Source organism: Clytia hemisphaerica, unplaced genomic scaffold (genome assembly GCF_902728285.1).
Source record: "Clytia hemisphaerica strain Z4C2 unplaced genomic scaffold, Clytia hemisphaerica genome assembly, whole genome shotgun sequence".
Lineage (NCBI taxonomy): Eukaryota > Metazoa > Cnidaria > Hydrozoa > Leptothecata > Clytiidae > Clytia > Clytia hemisphaerica.
The window spans coordinates 365,905-386,452 of NW_027103993.1; the positions used below are offsets into that span (position 1 = coordinate 365,905).

A 20,548-nucleotide genomic window follows, 5' to 3' on the forward strand; every position below is an offset into this window, starting at 1 on the left:
GATAATTCATGCTATCATTTCTTGAAATCTTGAGCCGTTCAAATCCATAGAACACCCCCACTTGTAATAACATTGCTCGTCTATTTAGTTCTTCTTCCTGTGACCAAAACTTTAATCGCGTCGAATATTGATTGATTAATAGGATGATTTTGGGCTCCTTCCTTCTTTTGGGGTGAACTTCTCAGCACTTGGGTCAAATAAAGGAGTAATCCTACGCATGCTAAACGTCACCAATTGTTGTTTTATTGATAAAAACGGTTCAAACATTCCATTTGAACGGTATTCATTTTGACTTTATTGTTTTGGTGATAAACGTAAGATTGCCAATATTTTATTTATCAATTTTTCTTTCTTTCTTTTCTTTATAGCTGAAATAAATATAAAAATCGAAGAAAAAAAGTTAAACCATTCTTCATATTTTAAAGTTCAAGTCAAACATGGGTTATTAAGAGCTGACAAATTTCTTGGTTAGGAACAAGAAAAGAATCGAAAAAAATTCAGTACAGAATGTGGTATGCGAGAGGTCTCGTTTATCTGGCGGTGATAAGTGTTTCTTTATCATGTGTGTCTGGTATAGCAAGTCTGGCTAATGCAGCGCTGAAGAAAAATAAGGGCAGCACGGTAAGTTCTTTAATTCTCTTGGAAATCTTACAAGATATTACAAACACCGAAACGTCTAGAAAATATCACGTTATTTTTTATTCTGGCATATCTTTTATCCGGCCCAAAAAATTACAATATGATTTTTTGAAAATTGACGCTGGCTCAATATGGTTAATATACAATCAAAGTATGAATTAGACTTTTTTGGCTCATAAATAGGCGAAAGATTTCTGTAGTATTAGGAAGTTTGACAAAGAAATCACTCAATTCATTTTTTTTTCTTTTAATTTTAGAAAACAGAGTTCAAGAATTTCTGCATAAATTTCAAAGAATTTTGTAAGTTTATGTATGATGCACCAGCGTCGAGGAGTGACGAAAAAACGGACATCAAAAGTACGGACGAGGTGGGAGAAGAAACACAAGGTGAAGAAGGGTGGAAAAAATATCGAGATAACAGTGTGGAGGAGATATTATATAATGCGCATTCTACTTTGCATAGTGGCTCTCCCTCAAGGTGGAGATTGACGGGACAGCAGAAAGATAATCAAAAGTGGAAGAGAGAGTCTGCCTTCTTTAGGAAATATAACAATTTGTATCGAATACTTCTGCAAGAGCAATACAAACGTATACTATCTTCCGGCGATGCGGAAAAACTCTACAGGAGACAGACCGTAAGGAGTGAAGATAAAAACAATAATATGAATCAGGTAATGGCTTTTTTGAACAGGAACAGAAACTACGCGATAAGGAAAGATAAATTGGTTGAAACCACTAATACTAAGAGATTGAATAGAGCAAGATTTTCCCCAGAAGATTACTTCATATCACCCAAAACAAACAACTATTTCGTTGACCAGATAAGCAATCACCTGTCTCCAACCCTCAACAAGAAACGACACTATTTCCAATCAAATGTTAATAGTAGAATTAAAAGAATCCTCGACAACCCAGATTTTTATCCTAATGGAAATGTAAATGATGTATTGGGGAAAAAGAGACTGTTATCAGCTATTCAACAGGTTATAGAAACCAGCCAATCAGAAAAAAATAGCATAAAAGATGACAAAATGAATGACATTTTACGATCGACTCTACCGTGAGAATGTCAAATAAAACGATCCCTCTTTTACCTACACCCATAGACAATGAGAACTCTTTCGATGCAAATCGTTTTTGGAAGTTGAAATAGGTGGTTATAAAATGACACCTGTATTATGTATTCTTTTAAAAATTTCCTTTTTTTTTTAAGTTTCTTAAAAAAGGTTTCTGTGCATCATGGTTTAGTCAAATATAAATTGCAAGTTCAATAAATCCAAACAAATCTTAATAAGGACAAAGAAATAGCATTAAAAAGACGTTTTACCCAAGTTCATCAAAATTATGTATATTGAGGAAAATTTGTAATTTTTACTAATAATTATTTAAATATTGTATAATATCTGCAAATAGAACCCCTCTACTTGCGATAGGTTCATGCTATAGGCGTAGTATTTATATATTTGAGAATATTAAGAAATATCAATCAGGGAAATTATATGATAGCTCAAAATTAATTTTCAGTTTTTGGGCTTTGGGTCTATCTACCACAAAGGGGAAAAATTAGTCGGGGAAAATTAATGAATTTTTTTTAGCCAAATGACAAAAATTTTCCCAGCGAGAAACCTTTTTGGACAACTGAAAGGTAGTTATGGCAAAGATTTCCCCGACTTGAATTTTTCCCGACGAAAACTTTTACCCGACTAAATTTTCCCTTTATTAAGGGCAATAATAATTAAGATGTTCGCCTTAAAAAAGAACAAATAAATTAACAAGCCTATCGTAATTAACCGTCATTTTTTGATGGCCAGAAACTTTTGCTCCATGTCTTGCGGTTTCAAATTATGACCAATGGCGATAACTTTATTAACGTCCTCTCTGTGAGGTAATTTGTATTTATCAAAAATATCGTATACTGCCTGTACTTGGTGTGAACTTTCAGGTTCACTCTCTAAATTCACAACAGCTTTTAAGCGAAGGATTTTTTGCTGTGCACCAGTATTCAGTTCATCATCTGACCATAGCAAGTCTTCTAAAACTCGATCGAGGTCATTTTCATTCATGACACCATCGAAATAAAAAGTACACGTAGTTATAGAATTGTCTAAGTGACCATCACCTTGTCGCTCAGTCACTTCTAAAACACGTTCGAAATTCACTTTACCTGTGTCGTAAGCATGCAAATCTAAAATCTCATTCAAGTCTACCTTCCCATACGAGGTTTTGTGTATTTTAGCTGTGGCGTTTATCCCTTTGACACGCTTCAAACTATCCTCAATCACATTGTCATTAATCAAGTCTATTTTGTTTAGGAGGATAACATCAGCCAATGCGATTTGGTTGCAGAACTCGTAATTTGTGGACGCTTCTTTATTCTCGTTGGTGATCTGTTTGGCACAGAACTTGCTGTCTACCACTGTGATGATCCCGTCAAGGTACAGGTCACTGCAAAGAGCGTCGTCCAACCAAAAACTCGAAGCAATTGGCGCTATGAAAGAAATTTAAATTATTCAATTTCATCCGAGCCATGAGTAGACAACATTTTTTAAATTTACAATTTTTCCAAATCAAGTCAAAAATCCGTCTCTTTCATTATACCTTCTGGTACTATCTGTATAACTTTTCATAATAAACTTGCTGAGATTTTCTTGAGACGGGCACACCATTGATTTGTAGAAGAAATACTGGTGGTGTCGTCAAAAGTTAAAACCCTGGAATAGTAGGCCCAGAAGCCAAAACAGAGATAGAGCATTACTTGGTCTTATAATGTCACACGACGAAATTCATATAAGATTTTTGGAAAGAATATCTGTAATATCAAAACATACATTTGACATTTTTGCTAATTGGAATGATGCCCTACAATGCGTTTCAGTATCTTCCTCTCTTAGATAGAGGTCCTTAGAGAGGTCATCATTAAAAAAGAATTGAAAAGCTTAAATTCAAATCAACAATTTTCAAAAAAAATGTTTTTTCGCTTTATTTGATTTTTTTTTCACCTTCGCAGTCCAAGGAATTCAGAATTTCCTTTACAAATGAAAACATTTCTTCAACAAAATAATTTCCTTTTTCTATATTTCCAACCTAGATGTCCAATAGCAATAACCACAATTTTCTATTTTAACACAGTTTACTGTAACATTCCTGTTTTTTTTTTTCAACTCTGAACAAAACAGTCCTAATCTACATTTTCAGGAGCTAGCATTAACTAAATGATATTATACTTTAATATCAATTAATTGAGCCAATTTTAAACATTACCTGGGTTAGCGAGTCCAGTTGTCTCTAAGAGGATATAGTCAAATTTGCCTCGTTTCGTCATCAGGTTTTCGATGGCTTTGATTCCATTGTCTTTTACAGAGCAGCACAAACAACCATTGCGCAATTCCAGCCATTCTTCAAACAGATCACCATCTTGACCAATCGAAAGTGATTTCTCCAATGCTGATCCTATGAGTGAGCAAATAGATTTCTTGGCCTTTAGCATACATCAAGTTATTGTGTGCGAGTCCAAAAGGCTCCTTTTCACACGCTCAAAAGTTCTTCAAGGAGTACAAATACCATAAAAGAGGAATTCAGTCTCTTTAATACAATTCTAAAATTGCAAGAATTTAAAATTGACTTGAAATTTGGAAATTTGATAAAATTGGCTGAAATTTTGGTAAGTCTCTTAGGGTCGACTTTCAAACTTTGACTCGATATCAGTATAGCACGGTTATAGTTAAGTATAGCATATTCTCGGGTATCTGACCCCCCCCCCCTCCGCTTATTAAGCTTTGAGAATTTTTCCACCCACCACGTTTATTCCGAACCCCCCAGTTATTAGCGAGCTTAAGCAGCGGCGGCGGTGGCGTTCGTGGGCGGTCTTCGTGAGAAAAAATAATCACTGCGCATGCTCAGAACAGGGGAAACCCCTTGCGAAAGCCGTTCCACGAAATCTTGAGACTTCAATTCTCTGAAATGACGTTCTCTTGAAAACGTGCAGAAATTCAAACAAAATGGCTGAACAAGTTGGAGTTTCTGTTGCAGCAGCTGAACAAAAACAAAAAAGAAAGTTAGTATACATTCTCATCACAACTTGTATTTAATAATTTCTGATTTTTTTCAGTTGCCTTACTCATTTCATTCATCTATTTTCTTGTTTTTTGTTTTGTTTTGCCCTTTTTGAAACGAGACAGCTGAAGATTAAAACAAAACAAAATCAGCTTGGTCCCAAAAACAACTTTTTTTTGATTTTGGTGTCTTTGTTTTCTGGTATTCTTGCTAGTTTTCTTTTATTGGTCAGCCTAAGCTGAGCATTCAAATAGGTAAAATTTTCTTCTACTACTTCTTCCATCATCATAAGACGGCAAAAAAAAAATCCGATTTCCCGATCTCACTTTGATTTCTAAACTTTCTTCCGATATCGGGTTAACTTTTTGGGTACTTTTAGCGTGCGTTGTTTTTACAAATCATAGTGTTTCAAGATGGCGGCTCAAGCGGTAAGTCAGATGTGATAGGTGTTGTGCCAAAGTATTTCCAGTGTAAATCTGTTGCAAGCTTCAATTTCTGTCATTTATTTTTTTAACTCGGCAAATCAAACACATGATTTTCATCAAGGGGATTCTTTTTCTACATCTTTTGAAGGTTTGAAGCCTTTTGCTCAAGTTTTTTTTTATGTTGAATTTTCTGATACTTTTTATTGCTGCTTTTTTTTTATTAGTTTTTGCAATAAAAACATATTTTTCTTGTTTGCCTCTAGGTGGGATTGATGGTGTTATAATGTTATTGGAATTTGATAAAGTTTACAAAAGTACAGCTACTGTCTAAATTTGATAAAGACTGGATGCAATCGTGCTTTTTTGGACTTGGTTTGGACGTGTTTGATAAGGCGAATCGCAAAAAATTGTTTGGCTCCCGTCATTTCTACTTTAAAAAGTGGTGGTCATTCGGTCGGTCGGTCAAAAATATTTTTCTTTTAAGAAGCAGCTACATCTTGTTGAAAGGGAATCCGTGTGAACTGATCCGAATTAAGAAATTGAGAAACCGTGGATAAACTTGTTTTCGGTTTACTCCATTAGCATGCGGCTCGCTACTTCGATTTGAAAACTTGTAAACACAGAGCGTGCAGAGGTCGACAGTGGAAATCCAGCAAAGCAGCCGAAAAGCTTTCCGACTCTCCAACTCTACCTGACCGTAAATCAGGGTCGGTCAGATGACGGGAACCAAATGATGACATCACATCTCCTATTATTGGACTTGCAAAATTATGACAAATGGTCTTTGGAATTTGATCAATTATATTAATATTAATATAAACAGTTCTTGTTGAAATTGATCAAACTATTTTTCACGCAGCTCCGGACGCAGATTGTGTTTTTCTAACCTTTTCTAACCTTGGCGCACGTTTTGACTGAATTATGGAATGGAATAAATGGCGATAACAGTTTATACATATCTCTTATCAGACTTGCAGAAAACGGACTGCAGAAAGTTATGAAAAATGGTTTCTAGAATTTAATGAATTATACCGTCAAGTTACACAACATGCACACTCACTTGTTTTTCTGACCTTGCCAAATTTTGGCTTTGACTGAATACCGTGAGAGTGGGTAACTTGCATCAGTGGAGGCTAACATGCATAGCCCTAAAATGAATGACCTGGCTGGTCATTAAAATAAACTATATTCAGCTCCGCTCGCAGCTCTAGTCTACCATTTTTGTTTTGATTTAACTTTGTATTTTAATGACCAGACGGGTCATTCATTTGAGGGCTATGCATGTTAGCCTCCACTGATGCAAGTTACCCACTCTCACGGTAGCAGTCAGTTTTTACGTACCTCGTTGGCCTTGTAGACAACTGGCAAATGGTTTCTGTAATTTGACCAAGTCTACCAAAATACAGTTCCTGTTGAAATGTTATAAATATGAACTACGTTTTGCAAAGATTTTGATGCAAATTGTGTTTTTCTGGAGTTTGCGCTTTGTGACTTAATGTTTTACGGTTGATGGTTTCTAGTTATTTAGGTTGTTTGACTATTTGTAGCTTGTTAGTTTAAAGTGTTATTGTAGTTTTATCAAGTAAAACAAAAAGTACAGTTGCTATGTATATTTGATGGATATCTTTATTTTGGTTCTGACGTTTTGGCAATTTTCTTATTTATTTCTAGATAACACTTTGGTCAGATATGGATATTGTCTACATCCAACAGAAAAAATGTATCATAACTGACTGGAATGAAATTAACAAAAAGTTTAATTACACTATGTTTCTCTTTTATTTTATAGTAATGAACTATAGCTTAATTGTTTGATGTCATAGAAACAGTGCTACAATGCTAAAGAGAAGTTTACTTTGATCTTCTCGTGGGGGTGGGGGGTTGGAGGAGCTCTCAGGCTTGTTTTAAATAATTTTAAAAATCAAGTTATCAAATGTTTCACATTTTGTACATTACTATTCAACATTATTAGTCTACTCTGTTTCAGTACATCTCTTACATCTGTTAACCCACTTATTAAAGCTATCTAGTTAAGCTCTATTGGCTGACCTTCCAGCCTCGGCTGGTTTATTCTATTCTTAGGTCTCCCATGATCTGGACTCACCAACACGAGGAGATTCTGATACGAGAAATATATGCATATGAACCTTACAATCACAAGAGTGGCACCACACAGCGAGGTGAGTCGTGGAAGTTGATTGTAGAGACTTTAAATACTTTAGATGACCCAAAGTTTACAGTTAATCACCGTGCTGTACGAGAACGATATGGATTGATGGAAAAAAATTTCAAGCGCAAAAAAGCAGATGAGGAAAAAGCAACTGGAATAGCTCCAGAAGAACCAACTGATTTTGAGGTTGCAATGGAAGACATTGTATCAAAATTCGAAGAAATTGAGCTTTTAACACTAAAAGAACGTGAAGAGAATAATCAGGCAGCAGAAAAAGAACGCGAAACTGCAACTGAAATGCGAAGGCAATGCATTGAGACTCACTCAGAGACGACCAAAAGAAAAGGCGATGAACCAGCAATGGAATCAAATTCAAAAACGAAACGAACAAGAAGATCAGGAGATGATACGTTGTGTTTTATGAGAGAGAAAATGAATATAGATAAAACTTTGAGGGAGAAAGAACTTGAGATTGCTGCGAAACGTGAAGAAAACTTGCAAAAATTGTTAGATCAGCAGCAAAGACAAAATCAGACAATGCTCCAATTATTGATGGCTAGAGACACAAAAAACCAATAGATTACTGTATTGTTGGTTTTGTAATGGAATTTCTTGGCGTTGAAATTATTCTTTATTGTTGACATTTACTTCAGTTGTTCTAAAATTTGAACGTAGTTTTTAAGCTCTGAGTTGTTTATAACTGTCAGACTGTTTTTAACTTGGGGGGTCATTTGGGGTCACGCTTAGAACAAGTGCCAGTACAGCATTAGATAAATTATCTTGCTTTAAGAAAAATTGTTTTATTTTGTTCTTTTCTTTTGAAAAACTGCTCTCAACTTTTTAAGAAATGGTTCTTGAATGTATGTGATAGAAGTGCAGACCATGATTTTGCCATAATTTTTAGTGCTGTAAAGTCCTGAGACTTAAAGATGTTTTAGGGTTATTTTTTAGTCCCTATCAGTCCCTATGAAAAGATTGTGTTTCTTGTTTTGATTTCATTGATTTATCAATTTTCAGTAAAAAGCCAAAGCTGTGTTTTATTGAATTTTTTTTGCTTTACTATGTTAATATTTGTATTTTTTATCTAATTTTTATCGCAGTATGTATTTATGTTTATTTGATGTCTTTTTAAAAAAAAGTGAAAGTTGAACATTAGGATTCTTTTCTAATAACAGTGGTAAATAAAATGTACAAATGATAAGATCCAAGTTAATAAAACAGGTCAGAACAGCGAATATATTTAAGCTAAATATGTGTTGATATTTGGTGGATCACAATCGAAGTAACCAGACGTTATGTTTCCATATAAGCATGTCCTGCAATTTTGCAACAAGGCACACACCAAATACATTTTACCAACAGCACTCAAACGAACTTTGAGATTCTTTTTAAAGTCAATGAACTTGAAAAAATTTGCAATATCCCCAAAAACCCATTCCACAGAAACTCTAACTTTACTCATACTTTTATTGAAACCAGTTTGTTGGGCTGTTAATCTAGGTCCTTTAAATGGTGCTTGAAGTTGCCTTCTCAAAGGGTAGGCAGGGTCTCCATATATACAAAGTATACGTCCATCTGTAGCATGGGAATGTTGCTGAAGTTGCCCAAGAAGACCAGACTGTGCCAGCATAGCTGCATCATGTCTCTTCCCTTCCACTGGTCCAAATAAATTTGCTATAAGTCCATTTGGGATAACGACACTTTGAAATTTAATGCTGTGAACACGTTTATGTCCATTATAGAGAATTCTTTGATTTTGTCCAGGTCGACTAACTGGTCTCACCGTACCATCAACAAAACCCCAACAAAAATCTAAAGCACCACCTTTATTATGGATGACATGAGCATACTCTTCAAGAGATGCAGGAGACATCCATGGATGATTAAATCCTGATAAAAGTCTGCCATAGTTATTATGAATATGGTTTAAAATGTTATAATTAGTCATGCACAACTCAGGAACTGACCTTCCAAAAATTGGTATCATGGATCCATATCTTACTGGATATGCATATCGTCCCAAAAAAATACACAACGCTTCAATACCATCGAGTTTTGATCTGTTATAGCAAACTACTTCATCTGGTATTTGAAAAAGTTCTTTCAAAATATAAATGTCATTTTTCTTGAACCTGAAGTTAGCAATACATTCATCTTCATTTAGCTTATCCAAGTCAAATTCAGCATGTCTCCAGTATGGAAAATCTGGGTTTCTTGATCTATGTAAGTCATACAACAACAAAAATTCTTGATCATCTAAAATATTATCATAGTAACCAAATAAAAGAGCTTCTCTAATCTCTCTAAAACTTGGCATTATGGTTATGATGTGAATCGAATATTGAACTCTGCCATATTTGTTTATGTTTTTTCGCGCCTCTTTTAAGCTCTGCCATGTTTCGAAGCTTAACATATTTTGGACGAGGGTGGTTGTTTGAAGGCGGTGTTCAATTACGACCGCCTCCCTCTACTCACCGCCGCCGCTGCTTAAGCTCGCTATTATGTACCCGAAAGTAGTTACCTAAGAAGATTCCTATTTTTAAGAGCGCGATGGTTTTCTGACGGTTTTTTAAACTTTACGGGGGTTGGCAAAATTTTCTAGCTCACTTCCATAGAAATTTTGACTATTAAGTTAACCTAGAGATTCTATGAACTTGAAACTTGGCAGAAATATGCTCTCCTCAAATTTGGTGAGGCAGCTCCACGTGACATCACATGTATGGAGTATTTTACAGACTATGAAAAACATGGGGTTAACAGGATCATTTTTTTTTTGCTACCTGCTGGTACCGTGTATTTTATAAACCGGGTCAAAATCAGATAAGCGGTTATGCTAAAATAAACATTTTCGGTATTAATCAGTAAAAAACGGTCTGTAAAATACCAACTACCCACGCGAGCAAACTGAAATTTTGCAAACTGTCTTAAATGGTTAATATCTACCACTGGTAAAAATTTCAAGCCAAAAGCTCAAATAGTTCCTGAGTTCCAGCAGGGTGTTGGCATGTATTTTACAGACTGGTCTACAAAGTACCAAATACTCAAAAGAGCGTATTCATTCCGCTGCTAGTCTCTTCTTGTCTCTTTCATTTGTCAAACCAGAGGAATGTTAAGAGATAGAAAAACAGCTTTTCTGGCAGGGGGGTCGGTAGTAAAATCTCAGACATAATGACGTTTATACTACGGTGGTGGTGTGACGAAAAATCGAAAAAAGATTTTACTACCCAGGGTAGTTAAATACGAAAATGGGTGGTATCTATGTGTTAAATGTTTAAAAAAATTTACTACCTGGGTAGTTAAAACAGGCAAAATTAGCAAATTTTATAATTTGAAAAAATTTTCTGTTGGATAGTTGTTTGCTGCAAACAAAAAATTCTTAAAATTTTTTGTCAATATAAAAAAAGACTTTAATTCTAAGGGCAAAACATTAATTTTTGCACTAAGTGAAAAATGTGTCACAGAAATAATCATTTTTTAGCTTTTTTTTGTAAAATCAGTCCGAAAAGCAACCAAAAAATAGGTGATCTCCATAACAAATTGTCCCAAAAACTTTTACTACCAGGGTAGTAAAATACCTCTTCCAAGAGTCTGGGTGGTGGTATGTAAAAATTCGTAAAAATCCTTTTACTACTCATATATGTCTGAGATTTTACTACCGACCCCCCCCCCCCTGTTTCTGGTACTAAAAGTTCAACAATCTATGGTAAAAACGTTGATTAGGTCATTAAATGAAAGCCCAGAAAAGACGGCTCGCCATACAAATCGGACGGTTTCTACATGATTTGACGATAAAGAATATAAGGAACAATTTTTTACCAATGTATAGCAAAAGAAATTCTTAACGCAATGATATTAAATAGATTCTTGTAAAATTGTCAGAAATCGAGTAAAATCAATATGAAGTTATATTTTTCTCGAGCATTCCATATAATGATGCGGTCATGATGCGGTTATATCAGTAGAATCGTTAGGAAATTCTGAGCGAGAAGATATAGGTATCTTTTCGTATAGGTGAGGTGTACCCAAAATATAAGTTTGCGCATAATTAGGCCAGAAACAAAAGAATTTTGTCACAACACGCTAATTATGCAGGTTTTTTAGAGCGATAACAACAAAATCTATTCACGCAAAACAAATCCCTTAAGGGCAAGAGACTTGGTAAATGACGAGCCGTTTTTCCATTGTTTTCAAGAAACTGTTTTTCCATCTCTTAACATTCCTCCGGTCAAACGAGCCTTCAAATACAAATCGAATTCAATTCAATCATCAATCAAAATTCAATCAAATCGAACGAGCTAATCGGTCAATATTTTGTGATTTTAGCCAAATTTACATTCTAGTTTTTAAAATACTAATCAGACAGGTGGCCATATCTACCACTGGTCAAAATTTCAAGTTCAAATTACTTGTCAATCATAAGATTTTAAGGGAGACCTCGAGCACCCTCCCCCCAGGATGCTTCCCCTAGTGAAGAAAGGAAGATTAAGGGTAAAAAGATTACCTTCAGAACGCCCCCAGGAGTTGACTTTAATCTGTGAATTATTTTCACGGAGCAATGAATTATAGATTTTGGTACTGCATTTGGTTAGAATAATTTAAATAATTTGAATAATTCAAAAACTTCAGCCAGTTAGTACAAGATGCGAAAAGATTTCCACTCCACACCCCCTTACTTAGTATCTGCCATAATATACCGGGTGTGCCAAAAAAAATAGGCCTAAAATTGAAACTTTGACGTAACTTTTTTCAGTTAGAATAGTGATTATTTTAAATTTTATCTTAATTCATTATTGCTCCATGTAAGAGGGCCTTTACAATAAATTCAATACCCATAGTGTCCTCCAGGTTGGTTCCCCCTACTAAAAATCCAAATTTTTCTCGATTCTTCCCATCTTTTTTATCCACCCTATATTTTAAAATTTTTCGGTCCCCCCCCCCTCTTTTTTGCCTTCCACCAATTATTTGACAATATGGTTAATATAAAAATGCCTTAAATCAAGTTTAAAGTTTTGGAAAGCTTGAAAATATAACCTTGAAACTGCTTAAAAAGAAGTTTTACTGAAAAATTGGTTTGATCCAAGTAAGGTTTGCTGATTTTATTGCTCAGGTCTTCGACTAGATTAGCTTGAGATCAGTGAAGTTCCCCAATCAAAATTTCCAAAATTTATGCTTTTCCCCCCTCTTTATTTTCCCCCATCAATTTTCAAATTTTTCATTTCCCCCCATACCTCAAAAAAATGGGGCAAAATCAGAATCCCCCCTTTATAAAGGGCGGAGGACACTATGATAACCTCATCTTTTGCCTTCTTTCGACTTTTTAGCATTTAGACCATAAGTCTTGATCTAGTTGACCCCTAATAATTTAAGTTTACCCTTCCTATATTTCCAATTCAAAAGGACTGCTTCTTTATAACTTCAAAAACTTGAGAAAATTCACTTCAAAGAAGGGGATTTTTTTCTGGGACACCCTCAAAACAATGCAATTTGTGCCTGAAAGAGGGATATCATATTATGACTTCAGAACTTGAATTAATTTTAACAAGACGACTCAGAGTCGAAAATTTCGCATAGTGCTCGATTATTCGTAGATAAAATAATCATATTAAACGACCGGGGAGTACTAGGGTTGGAGAATATCAGGTCAGACCTGAGAAAACTGGCCCTAACAGAGAATAAAGCTACCCTTAGAGAGACAAGGCAAAAAAAGTGACTCTTAAATAAAGCACATTTTCATTTTCGACTTTTTAAGTTTTTCGTACAGTACCTTAAATAATTCAGAGACTTGGGAAGGTCAAAACCAGAATTTTAGCATCAGCACACACCTGACACCTAGTTATGCCTAAGTTACTACCCACCCTCACCATTAATAGAATGCAATAAATAGAACGGGACTAACTATTGGAATTTTTCCTTCGTGATTGCGTGATGAGAGGTCAAAACGTGATTGTGATTTAAAAGGTTTTTGAGCCGTGCTATGTGATTTGGACTTTTTCAAAGGGATGCGTGATTGTCCATTTTTTTGCTGATTTGCGTGATCGTTATTGAAGACAAAAATTGCGTGATATCGTGATCAGAGTTACCGCTTGGTAATCGATAGATTGCATATCAATAGATTTTAAAATAATTGATAAATCCAGATTTTAAGGGAAGCGCGATTGGCAATAGATTGATTGATTTTCCATCGATTGACTTAAAAGATGTTCGATTGATCACAATCGACAGCCCAGAACAGCCAATGAAAAAAATCTACAATCAATCTATACTCAAGACTTTAGAATTGTCTTGATTGATTACCTATTGATTATCAAAATCAATCGATATCCAATCAATCGGTTGGTTAGCGATTACTCATCGATTGGAAAAAGTTATTGATTGTATTGCGTGGAAAAGTCTGGAACTGACACATTGCACCACTACCTGCCACATAGAACTATATAGAACAGCATAGAACTTCTATAAATTATATAGATTGACACCCCTTGCCATAAATTCCTCTGTGAAATACTTAGTAAATGATAATCTGTAAACATAAGATCATACCTGCTGTCTGTGTTGTTGTTTATGTGTAGTGATGTTCAAGAGCAATTCTTTAATTATAAGATTCCTATCACTTTATTGGTGCATTTACTAACTACACAAACATAAAATACTACGCTAAAAGAAATATAAACCTCTTTAAAGCACTCTAAAAAGACCAAAAACATGATAAAAATACAAACAACCAAAGCATAAAACCTGACAGCATGCTGAATACGCCATTTGTTAAAAATGAGCAATGTTTACAAATGCTTGGTTACGTCTACCTAGCACTTGCGGACTGAAATTATGAAACAAAATGCGAAATTTTATCTTAGCGAGTTAGTCCATCTTTAGAATTTTATTAGAATATTCGAGAAGTTTCTAACACCGTGGCCACCGTGGTCAGGCACTTTCGTTTTCAAAATTTTATTCCACACCGACGACCACCGCGAAAGGCTATCGTAATACTTTCGCTATGCCAAATTAATAAATGTTAGGAATTAATATCCAAATGTGGTCTTTTTCATACATTATTTTTTATTACCCTTTTATACATATACATACATCAATTTTTATTGCACCGATTATCTCATTTTATAAAATTTTTCAGCTTTTTGAATGAAGAGAATTTCAAATTAGGTTCATTTTATTTGTACATGTGTATATACATAAGTGCAGTAGTACGAAAACTCTGACTAGTACATCTTTTTACTTTCTGTTGTGACGAAAGATATCTTTTAATATTTTAAGTGCAAAAATAAATAAATAAAAATTCTAATAATAAGGTTGATGAAAATCTACCAATCAAAATTTAAAAAAAATTTTCTTTAGCAAGTCCATGCACCGCAATTGTTTTGTACTGATTGTATGACTTTTGTCTGCTCTCCTCTGTACACTGTCCCCCGTTTTCGCAATTTGTAAAAAACTAATAAATTGGGTGGTTTCTACAAGGATGTGTATTAAAAGAATGATTTCCTATCGGGCCCATTTTATTAAACTGTCCTTATTGCATCACTGCATTCGGTCCTAAACCAGACCCATACCCATTAACCAATCATATTTTGGACTGATGACGTGATTTTAATGATTGAGACTCCGCATTTTGAAAATTCTAAAACATGATGTGAGTTCTCGAGCTCGTTTGTAAGTGGAGAGGTCATTTGGGAGACCCAATTTTTGTTGAACTTCAGTTGAGCTAGAATGTGTGTGTATGTCCACGAACATACATATAAAGCGGAATAATTGGTCTAAGAAGCTGAAATTTGACACACACATTCCTAAGGTAAATACCCAGGGGTGTTATTTTTTTCTCTTCACTTGAGAAAATGATTGACAGATTAAAGTTTTTCACCTCTCTATCAATCTATCTATTGTGGTTGAGTTACAGGAGGCTCTTGAGCCCATTCTCGCAACTATAGATGCTTTTGAGTAAGCATCCCGTCAGCACCTTGAACTGACTACCCATTTCCCCTCACATGGCATGGGTTGACCTGGGCCAAGGTTTGTTCACTTGCCAAGTAAACTGTCGTGAGTGGAATCGAACCTTGATCGCCTGTACAGGAATCAAGGTTGGTGTCCACTATACCACAATGCGGGCGTTCTGCGAGCATTCTCTGCTCAATCCACAGACCGTGCTAAACTGGTAGACTTAGCTGTGACAGATCATTTCAATGGAAGTTGTTGGAATGTTTACAAGGCTCTTGACAGAAAATCCTTTGTTTTATTGTCAATGATGACAGTATCGTTATTAATTTTGTTAGATCTGACATATTGATATTTGTAACTTGTAAGTGCACTTTATAGTTTTGATTCACATTGAAGAATCATATTTTGGTTCTCATGTTATTAGATGCTGTTTTAGAACTTTAGAGCTAGCCTGATTGAATGACCTGGCTGGTCATTAAAATACAAAGTTAAATCAAAACAAAATCTCCTAATCATGAAAGTGATGTCATACATAATTATGTTTTGATCATGATTGCATGTCCGGCAGCCATCGAGAAACATCTGAATTCCTGCCATCTTAAAATAGTATGATTTTTTATTATCCTAACCACGTTGTTTTATTTACGCACAATTATGTCGGCGAGTAACTTGTCAAAAATACTTGCGTGGCAAATATGAGATTTTGAAATGGTAGAGTAGAGCTGCGAGCGGCGCTTCGTAGTTCTTGCACTGTTGTTACGTTTGTTTTGAAATTTGCTGATTTGGTTGGTCAGAAGCATCGGGCGGTTCAAGTTATAGTCTGCTGTTACCCCCTGTGGATGACATGGATTTTCCGGAACAATTTACTTTTGAAAAACTTCAGGATTTCCGTAAAATTCAAGATTTTTTATGGGAAAATGTTGGATTTTCTTATATAAAATGGCAAGAAACAGTGCGTCACAAACAGCCATATAAACAAAACTCAACATTCTCACAAAAGTTGTCTTTTTGATTTCCCAAACATTCGTCTCAAGCGTTCCCTTCCACAATAATTTATGTAATTGCAATTGCGGTCAGTCCACAGTCGGCTTCAACATATACACGTGTTTTTATTTACGTGACCGAAGTGCCTACTAAAACAATCCGGGGGTAGATAGCGAAGCAACACAGCAGATTATTCGTAAGTATCTTTTGGCATTGACAATCAAATACAATATATTATCTATATTCTTTAATTCAAAAATCAAAAATCATTTTTCATTCGCGAAAATAAAAATAAAAGAATAATGAATTAATATTACATATAAACGCCCCCGTCTTTTATCTCATTTAATTTTCAATCTCGGCACGTGCAAAACGCCCGTCCGCCCAATATCCACCCAATCAGCTTAAATTCACTTTAATTGTCCTTTGACATTCAAAAAATAGTATTTAAAAATTATGAATTTATAATAATTACAAAAAAACAAAAAGTTTGATACTTCATTAGTGAAATATTCAATAAATTCTGGTTTCAATTTTCAGTGGGGCGTTCTTCTAGGGCTTCGTTTATCGCGCAATTTTTTTGCGTCACACAACTTTCTCGGCCGCATCGGAATAATTATACATTGCCAAATTTGGTTCTCCATTGTCGAGTCAGGATCGATGGTGACGTCACCTAAGCAAAAAAAGAAAGGATTTCGTCAGTTTTATGCAGATATAATTTTGCGAGATATTCTATTCGCCGCGCGAGCGCACTTTTCGTAGACTAGTCGGAGTACTTTCTTTTACTCGCGGGATTGATGGTAACTTTTCATCTTCGTTATTTTTAAAATGAAGCACAACCGAAAAAAAACGAAACTTCAGAAAGTTGCGTATTTCCAGTGAGTAAACGACTCTGACAATTAACAAAATTGATGATGATGATTTTTTTTCGGTCAGGCCAATGTCTCGTATTGGGGGTTCTAGTCTTGAGCCCAAAGCCTACGCAGGATTGCAGCGTTTGGGTAAACGAGACAAAACTCTAAAAAAGCTGGTGTTTTGACGCGCTTCCGTGCTCTCGAAATATCGCGGTTTGAGACGCACTGAGAAAATAGAGCAAATTTTATGGATTTTCCGATATACATACGACTAAAATAATGAGGAAAAATCCTGGATTTTCCAAAACCTTTTTCAAATTTCTCAGGTTTTTCAAGTGAAAAAAACAATCCAAAAAACCCTGTCGTCCACAGGGGGGTAATGGTTTTTTTCTGGAACTACCCATTTGATGGCTATGCAAGTTTCCCTCCACTGATGCAAGTTGTGCGACTTCACTACTGTACCACCCTTGGGTTTACATCATCGGCCTATTATCTTAAGAGCTCGTCACCCTGTTTAAAAAAAAGTGTTATTACAATTGAGCCTGATTTTCATATACAAGGTGAGAAAACCATGACCAGACAAGTCAATTAACTGACTACCGTGAGGATTGGGTAACTTGTTAGCCTCCACTGATGCAAGTTACCCAATCTCACCACGGTATATGCCTGTATGCATGTTTCCCTCCGGTTATGCAAGTTGTATACACAATTTTTCAGTATATATAAATATTATAGTGAGTTTGAAAATCGACTTACAGTTCTGACCCATCAAGTACCGTCAACTGCTCTAACTTGGGACGATTGGTCGAAACATGGGACTGGTTGATATCTGGTCTGTACTTTCACTTACTGTTAAATCTCTTTGACAACAAATTTGTTTTCGTGTACTTTTTAATATGCCGTTCATTAGGTCAAATCAAATGACTTTGGACGTTCGGTGAAATGGTGGCCGAATTGCCGTCCCATGTTGTGTCAGATAGTCCCAAGTTAAGAGTAGTTGACGATATACATGAGATTTAAATACAAAGACATTTTCTTCTATCTACTGTAGCCAAAAGACCCTTCAAATAAATGGAACCAGTTAAAACACTGAATGAAAAGGAATAATAAATTTGAAAAAATAAAAATAAAAATACCTTCTCCAAACTCATTCAAAATCACGGCTATCTTCTTCTCTTGCTGGAAGTTTAAAATATAATTCAGTAAACTTGTTTTTCCAGCACCTAAAAAACCAGTAAGGATAGTGACAGGAACTTTTGAATGCTCCTTTTCTTCTTCATTTTCCTCGACACGTGTGTCAACGAGAATTGGGACGTCCTCGTCGCTGTCAGAGTCCGCCATTTTGAATTGCGATGCATACGCAGGGATAACTTCAAATTAGCCTATCATCTCGGAATATCAGCTAAATAGCCTAGAATAAGCAAATTAGCCCATTTCATATAAGCTAATTAGCTCATAATGAAGAAAAATTTGATTTTTGAGCCAAATACTGATAGTATTAAAGTACACTAAAGTACACTAAAGTAACTATCATAATATGCTTAACACATGAGAATATGAGTTCTTAACGGGTCTTCATTAGTCTGAATCGCAGACCTCTACAAAACCGCAGGTAGTATAGGTCTGTTTAATGATCGACAACCCGCTTTCCGATTCGGGTAATTTATTGTGCGTGTATTTCACGGAATGCTGGCGAGTTACAATAAGCGAGTTGTTCGAGTTGAAAACGTTACGTCATTTTTTATTTGCTCAGTACGTTTGAGGACTGAGTTTTAAAACAAGAGAGCAAGTTACAAACAAGATGGCGGAGAACTCGCCTGAGGTGGGTTGAAGCAATAAAATGTTACTTATGTCTGAAACAGTCAAAAACACTTGGGACAGAAATAGATTTACTAAAAGCCTTCAAGACACCATCAATCATACAGGGGCCAAATATTTTGTCAAGGTGGCTGAGGAAACTTTTATATGCCAGTCATGTAAAAGAGTGATGGAGAAACTCAAAAACCTTCTGAAGTTGAGGGATCGTATTGTTGACATGGTCATGGATGAGCACAAGACTCTGGTATGAATAATAGGCTATTATATCTCATTTAGTACTTTGTCCTGTTCTAAGTTGAAACTTTTGGAGTTTTTATATATAGACAGTGATAGAGCCCATAGAGACTCTCCCGGGCTCTTGACTTGATGCACAATAGACCTTTTCGCCTTTGCGTCCGCCATATTGAATTGTATGCAAAAATACAGGAACGAAAATGCCGTGGTTGGATTTACTTGGAATGTATGCAAAACATATGCAAGTTTACACAAAGATTAAAAAGACAACAAAGCATCTTATAAATAAATATTATAATCATTAGAATGATAAAAGATGGAATTTCTTAATCCAAAAGGAAATATTTACAGAACAACAAAAGCCTTTTAGGAATTTGTTCTTAAAGACATTGCATATTCTGTTTTCATGCCATTAAGAAATTCCGAGAAGGAGTACACACATCAAACTTCAAAAAACGCAAACTGAAAGCAGTAATTATGACGTCACACTTTATCAATGTTTTGATTTGATCGTCTGAACGTTCTATTCCCAGGAATAATTTTGCCGTCAGCCGAATAAGGATTGTTTTTTACCTTCGCGGGTGATTTTTCAGTTTGAGATTCTATCTAATGATATGGTCTTTTGAAGTGCTTGTTCTAAGAGATGAGTGAATATAATTGTTTTTAGTTTTCAAGAGAAGCAAATTTAATCTTTCTTCTACAAGATTACACTTTAATATAATGCCAATTATGCATGTAAGTTTTTAAATAATACTTTCTTTTTGCATATGTTTTGCATACTTTCTAAGGGAATTTCACCACGGCAATTCGGCAACCATAATTTTTGCATACAATTCAATATGGCGGACGCAAAGGCGAAAAGGTCTATCGAGAACTTTTTCCCAATAGATAACTATTTGATAACCAATTACTGGATTTGAAAATCGATTGATTCCGATAATTGATAAGAAATCGTACCTATTCTAAAATGTTGAGACTTGATTATTAAAATCATCAATGACTTTATTCTTCTTTCATCAATTGGCCCAGACTCTCCCCTACCTGCCCCCACTCATACAATCAATAATTCCGGTAATCAATATCCAATCCATCATTCCTTTATTTGTCGATTGGGGAAGTTATTGGTTTTATCAAGTATAAAAACAATAATCCTTAGCAGTTCTGTAATTTTACTTTGGCATAGTCTCTAAGGAAAAACGTAGATGGCATATGGATACTTGGACATCATTGATTAACGACCAAACTCTCTCACTAATACTATCGATACATTTTTTTCAAGTAATTTCAGTTAGGAACATTTGGCGAGTTCCTGTACGCGACCGCGATCTAAAAAATCATAACAACACTCATTAAAAAATGACGTTCGTGTCTTTTCGCACTTTTTTTAGCCTAGACGATGTAGCAAACATAGTAAATATAAGCACACT

General features: G+C 35.2%; 3 protein-coding genes across 3 annotated transcripts; 1 reads left to right on the forward strand and 2 right to left on the reverse strand.

Annotated features, from left to right (window-relative positions):
* Nucleotides 1-371: 371 nt before the first annotated feature.
* LOC136811183 (uncharacterized) lies at nt 372-2,137 on the forward strand. Its single transcript, XM_067067801.1, has 2 exons — nt 372-621; nt 897-2,137. Exons 1-2 carry the CDS (start codon nt 508-510, stop codon nt 1,701-1,703), a joined length of 921 nt encoding a protein of 306 aa, XP_066923902.1. The 5' UTR covers nt 372-507; the 3' UTR covers nt 1,704-2,137.
* Nucleotides 2,138-2,215: 78 nt separating this feature from the next.
* Nucleotides 2,216-18,424, reverse strand: LOC136811182 (zinc-regulated GTPase metalloprotein activator 1A-like). The gene is made up of 3 exons (XM_067067800.1): nt 18,206-18,424; nt 3,901-4,089; nt 2,216-3,127 (listed from the first exon to the last, which is right to left on the reverse strand). The coding sequence occupies exons 1-3, from the start codon at nt 18,408-18,410 to the stop codon at nt 2,433-2,435; spliced, it is 1,089 nt and encodes a 362-aa protein (XP_066923901.1). The 5' UTR covers nt 18,411-18,424; the 3' UTR covers nt 2,216-2,432.
* On the reverse strand, nt 8,041-9,961 carry LOC136811181 (uncharacterized). Its single transcript, XM_067067799.1, has one exon. The coding sequence runs from the start codon at nt 9,698-9,700 to the stop codon at nt 8,528-8,530; it is 1,173 nt and encodes a 390-aa protein (XP_066923900.1). The 5' UTR covers nt 9,701-9,961; the 3' UTR covers nt 8,041-8,527.
* Nucleotides 18,425-20,548: the final 2,124 nt, after the last annotated feature.

Coding starts and splice junctions, on each gene's coding strand:
- LOC136811183 (XM_067067801.1), top strand. CDS start 508: ATGTGGTATGCGAGAGGTCTCGTTTATCTGGCGGTGATAAGTGTTTCT. Junction 622..896: donor AGAAAAATAAGGGCAGCACG/GTAAGTTCTTTA, acceptor TTTTAATTTTAG/AAAACAGAGTTCAAGAATTT.
- LOC136811181 (XM_067067799.1), bottom strand. CDS start 9,700: ATGTTAAGCTTCGAAACATGGCAGAGCTTAAAAGAGGCGCGAAAAAAC.
- LOC136811182 (XM_067067800.1), bottom strand. CDS start 18,410: ATGGCGGACTCTGACAGCGACGAGGACGTCCCAATTCTCGTTGACACA. Junction 4,090..18,205: donor TTTGAATGAGTTTGGAGAAG/GTATTTTTATTT, acceptor GCTCACTCATAG/GATCAGCATTGGAGAAATCA. Junction 3,128..3,900: donor AACTGGACTCGCTAACCCAG/GTAATGTTTAAA, acceptor TTTCTTTCATAG/CGCCAATTGCTTCGAGTTTT.